At 43.6% G+C, this 5,118-nt stretch overlaps 1 protein-coding gene across 1 annotated transcript; it reads right to left on the reverse strand.

Annotated features, from left to right (window-relative positions):
• Positions 1 to 267: 267 nt before the first annotated feature.
• LOC136434116 (uncharacterized) lies at positions 268 to 4,883 on the reverse strand. Its single transcript, XM_066426882.1, has 5 exons — positions 4,880 to 4,883; positions 3,994 to 4,242; positions 2,595 to 2,672; positions 588 to 854; positions 268 to 293 (listed from the first exon to the last, which is right to left on the reverse strand). The coding sequence occupies exons 1-5, from the start codon at positions 4,881 to 4,883 to the stop codon at positions 268 to 270; spliced, it is 624 nt and encodes a 207-aa protein (XP_066282979.1).
• Between the last annotated feature and the right edge of the window lie 235 nt (positions 4,884 to 5,118).

The raw sequence follows: 5,118 nt of genomic DNA on the forward strand, positions 1-5,118 counted from the left end.
CATTCTCATTCATCCTACCTATATCTGATGCACCCTGTGCACTCCCAATGAGAGTGCACAAGGGTGTACGGGGTGATGGAGAATCAGCAGGATGGTTTGGTCTCTTTCACTGGGGCCCAGGTAAGACTTTGTGCTGGCACAGCTTTAAACAAGTGTGTCTTCTTGCCTAAGGTTTATATGACACACCGCACAGGTGAGAGAGGTGTCTGGTATTTGACTGGCACCACTTGAGACACCATAAAGGTGCTATATGTTTGATTTCTTTGACTAGTTGAGAAAGGTGTTATCTTTCACTGGGGTGCACGTGAGTGATGGGGATTAAGGTTATGATCTAACACCCAAAATGTCTAGAACATGAGATACAAAAAACGGAAGTTCTGCTGCAGTACCAAGGTCACACACCAGGGGGCCCAAAACAACCTTGACCGTTGTCATCTATCCACATACCAAATATCATTACAATCCATCCAGAGGTTAAATTATGGTGACCACGTACAGATAACCGGAAACACACAGACATACATTGTACACACCAAAAACAATGCCAGTCCTCCATTTTTGATGGAGGTAACAATACGTACACTCACCTGCTAGGTGTTCCAGTTCACAGTCTTGTAGAGCACTGTTCAGGTCCTCTGCTGTTGCAAGGATGCCACCCTCAGCGGTCTGCTGTTGCCATAGCAACAGTGCCTGGTATGCCTGATCCTTCAGATTTCCTGGGTTGCTGTTTTCCATGGTCTTGATGTCAGCTTCACTGAGCCCAAGCACTCGGACAAGGTCCTTCCAGTCTGAACCAATCTTCTTACTTATCCTCACAAACAATGTTCTCAACTTCTTGTCTGACGTCAGGCCATCTGGAAGAAAGAATAATTGATGACCATCTTGGCATAAGTGATTCATCCTCTCGGGCCAATCACTTGTGTATGGATGAAGCAACGGCCCTGGCGTACATGTATAAGACTGCAAAATGATCCCTCTCATTGCATTTAAGTGGCCAGAAAACTACCATCAAACAACAGAAGGGGGACTCAGTACCTGATTGGCAGTGACAGATGGCCTGTGACTGTAATCACTTAAACGCAGAGGGATGGATGGGTCGTATATATAGACCCATGTGCAAAGGCTTAATTGCTTGATATACTATAAATTTATGCCTTTATATTTCCGGGATCTATTTTTGCGGCATGGAGAGCTTGCGGTGGTTTTATGTTTGCAATTAAAACAATGGGGTGGGTGGACAGAAGATAGAACAAGCATTTTTGCGGTGGTTTTAAGATTGCGGTGAAGAGGTTACTGCAAAAGCATCAAACCAATGCAAAAATTTTGACATCTACAGTATCTATTTTATTAAACAAGTTGTGGGCCTGGCATGAGATTATGCAGTGATTCTATCTGGGTTGATACAAAACATACAAGAAAGTGATCAGGTCTGATGCAGTAGAATTTCAATACATCTCACAAGACTGCAGGTTCGGGACTCTTACTGACAGGTTCGGGTTTCTGTAAAAACTGGGGCCCCGCGGGGCACCCCAAACCCACGGGGCACCCCGCACGACACCCCTCGGGGTACAATGCCTATACTAAACTTAAGTTCTAAGCCCGAATGTACAATCAATATCACTAAAATCAAGTGCTAAAATGAATTCCACAGCGGTTCACGTCCAGCAGGGCAGAATTGTGCGTCCCTTCCGTACAAAACGTTATTTGGGGGGGATTACTTGGATCAAGTATTTTGAAGGCAGAAAATGTTACTTACAAGTTCAGTAATTTAATCCACGCACGACTTCCACGCTCTGCCTGCCCCACCACACAGACGGAAAGTCTAGATTCGGCAGCCACAAAGAGCCAACATTGTGAACATCTAAGATCATTCGGCGGATATGTCAAATTCATCATGTAGTGGCGCACATGTTGCGCATTGCCTCTGGGCCTCAGGAACTCGGGCTTGAGGAATTCATGATTAGGCCGCCTGCAGCGAAAAGGAAACAGTAGAGCTCATGGCTTCCTTCTTTTATATACGAGAACGGGGCGAAGCATAATTCGAAGATTCTTTACGCCGTAATCTGGTCTTGTTTAAGCCGGTTTGGTCATGATACACTTTGCGCATGGGGTGATTCCCACGCCGTGTTGCCATGCCAACGACACACGCACCACCAGCGGGCCAATCGCAGCATACAGACTGAGAGACACCCATCGGGCGGGCGATGATTTTTCAAAGAGTTTATAATTTTTAACTCCGCCCCGTGAATTTAGTGATAAATAACAAATGAATGAGCCTTCGTACAGGCAAGATCAAATTTGTCCTTGGTAATTAATAACATTCGCTATAAATTAAAGACTGCGATTCTTCCACTCACCATGCACGGCGTTAGTAAACTTAGGAAAACAACTTGGGGAAAACTCTGATGTTACTGCATGCTTTCTATTCATGCTTGATAGGTATAAGACCCGATCGGTTGTGTGTACTTGTGGCACATCGCGTCACAGCGAAGCAAGTCGGAAGTCAAGACACTCCGCTAACGTCTTTCGTCCGCAAACGAGGCCCCCGGGGCACCGGTTTTTACAGAAACCCGACCAAAAACTTAAAAACTTACTTCCAACAAAATTCCATCTCGACAGGTTGAAAGCAGCTGAAGCAGGTGTCAGTTGGTTGTCCCCGGAAAAAACTTCACCTGTGTATGAAGTTGAGAGTCAGAAAACAGCATTGTACCAGATGTTAAAATTCTACACAAGACTTCCTGCTCCCAGTTTTAATCATGATAAATCAAAAATGTTTCTTAGCCCATAGATGAAAAATGTCTCTTTTTAAATCATTCTCCATACATGAGGGTCTATTCCCAAAGAAAATAAGCTATAATTTGCAAGATCGGGGATACAGTATCAGTAATGGTTCCCATATAATACTGTAACTGTCCAATGAATATGATTCTTTTTCATCAGGTTTTTAAAAGTTTCCATTATATATAGTTAACAGCTCAGCAGACCTCATGATTACACAGTATAGTAGGTGCTCCCAAATCTTCCAATCCTCCACCAGTACTGTTTTTTTTTCTTCTGTTAGATCACTTCTTTAAAACATCACACCCACATGCTCGTTTATCTAAATCTGTGCTCACACCAATCCATTTTGTCTTTAATAGAATCCAATCCAAGAGTGAACAGGCCAATTATGGGGGTTGGGGCTAATCTCCAAGCAGATCCTACGGTAGCAGGGGACAGTATCCACGGACAATATCCAGCTGGCCCCCATGGATACTGTTCCTGACACCATAGGGTCTGCTTGGCTTTTTCTGTAGTGTAAATAGTATAGTTCTCCATAATAGCAGGTAAAGCAGACTGCTACATTTTGCATCATAAACTGCATTGACTGAGTGCCATAAATATGTACTTGGCCGTTTTCCTGAGATTTAACATTCAAGTGTTGTTGAGACAGCACCCCATGCATGCAGACCCTCGCTTGGGGATGGAGTGTTTCACCATCCCTTGCTGTCTGGGGCTATATCATTATATGGAGGTAGATTAGTTGAGTAGGCCAGTGGAGTGCAATTTAGCCATGGGGACACCTGGCCAACAACTGTGGAGTTCCCACAATATGCTAAATTCAACAGGCCCATCTATGCATAATGCTACATAATATTATTCAATGCAGGAAGTGAACATGGCCATCTTGCTATGAATTATTGAGATGAAAAAGCTTTCCCTTGTAACAAATAAAGCTAAATCAACATAACTTGCAAAAGAAAAGGGGCACGCAGACAGTCCAATGTAGGTAGTCAAGACACCATCTGGCTTACTGCTGCCCCTAATGGACTCAGTTGGAGCACACTTTATGCCATGTGGACGACCCAGTTTATACTAACAGCAAAATATACAAGTAATTTGTCTTTTATATCATATTTTTCGTTCCTGCAAGCTGTCCGGCTGGGCACTGGATGTGATGTATTCTATATAATAAGGACAATTTTTTATTAAGCCAAAGGTATTACCTCTTACCTTCCAAATGATCAGCAATGCCTTTCAGCTCAGCATTTACAAGTGCCTCCTTCAGTACTTCAATTGTTCCCTCCAACCCTGTCCTTTGTTGCCAAGATGTCAGCATCTCCATACAGCTCTCCCTTGGGTCTCTATGTTTGGCTTCAAACACTCCTATGGTGTACTCAGCAAACCCCAGCCTTCGAGCCAGGTCCTTCCATTTCACTCCCACATGTTCCTTCACATATACATGTAGGAGATGGAGGGTATCTAATGGGATGTATGGGGTTCAATATACATTTATTAGTAATTGTAAATGTATGTAATAGATATAGTTAGAAAATATACTACCTGCTGGGGAGACAAAACAGTGGGACAGGCTTTTTAGCGAATGCCCACAAACGCCCACTCTAGCGAAGTCCACGCTGCACGAATCTAATTTTTTTCGCTTGGAATATGTTCAGGTTGTGCTCCCATTAATTAATCCTGAGTTTCAAGTCAATCCATCGATCCGAAGTTAAATAAAGGGAACTTGAAGATTCTTACCTGGCTTTTTAGCGAATGCCCAGCAAAAAAAGGCTTTTTAGCGAATGCCCACTATATCAGCCAAAATATCGGCCATCGTGACACGGGCGCTAAATCTAACACCATAAACATGTTCAACAAGTTGTCCCCTGAATGTGTACTCAGTTTCCGTACTGTACACGCCTGTAAAGTCACTTTATTTTACGAAATACACGGCGCGGCCCGCGGCACGTATTCGGGGTAGAGGCCGCTAGTAACCTGTCCCAAATATGCAAATGAGCCGCCATATTGGATTCTTACGTCCGGGGCAGTGGGATCCCACGTCGTGTATTTCGTAAAATAAAGTGACTTTACAGGCGTGTACAGTACGGACACTGAGTACACATTCTGGGGACAACTTGTTGAACATGATTATGGTGTTAGATTTAGCGCTCGTGTCACGATGGCCGATATTTTGGCTGATATAGTGGGCATTCGCTAAAAAGCCTTTTTTGCTGGGCATTCGCTAAAAAGCCAGGTAAGAATCTTCAAGTTCGCTTTATTTAACTTCGGATCGATGGATTGACTTGAAACTCAGGATTAATTAATGGGAGCACAACCTGAACATATTCCAAGCAAAAA

This window comes from Branchiostoma lanceolatum, chromosome 4 (genome assembly GCF_035083965.1).
Source record: "Branchiostoma lanceolatum isolate klBraLanc5 chromosome 4, klBraLanc5.hap2, whole genome shotgun sequence".
Lineage (NCBI taxonomy): Eukaryota > Metazoa > Chordata > Leptocardii > Amphioxiformes > Branchiostomatidae > Branchiostoma > Branchiostoma lanceolatum.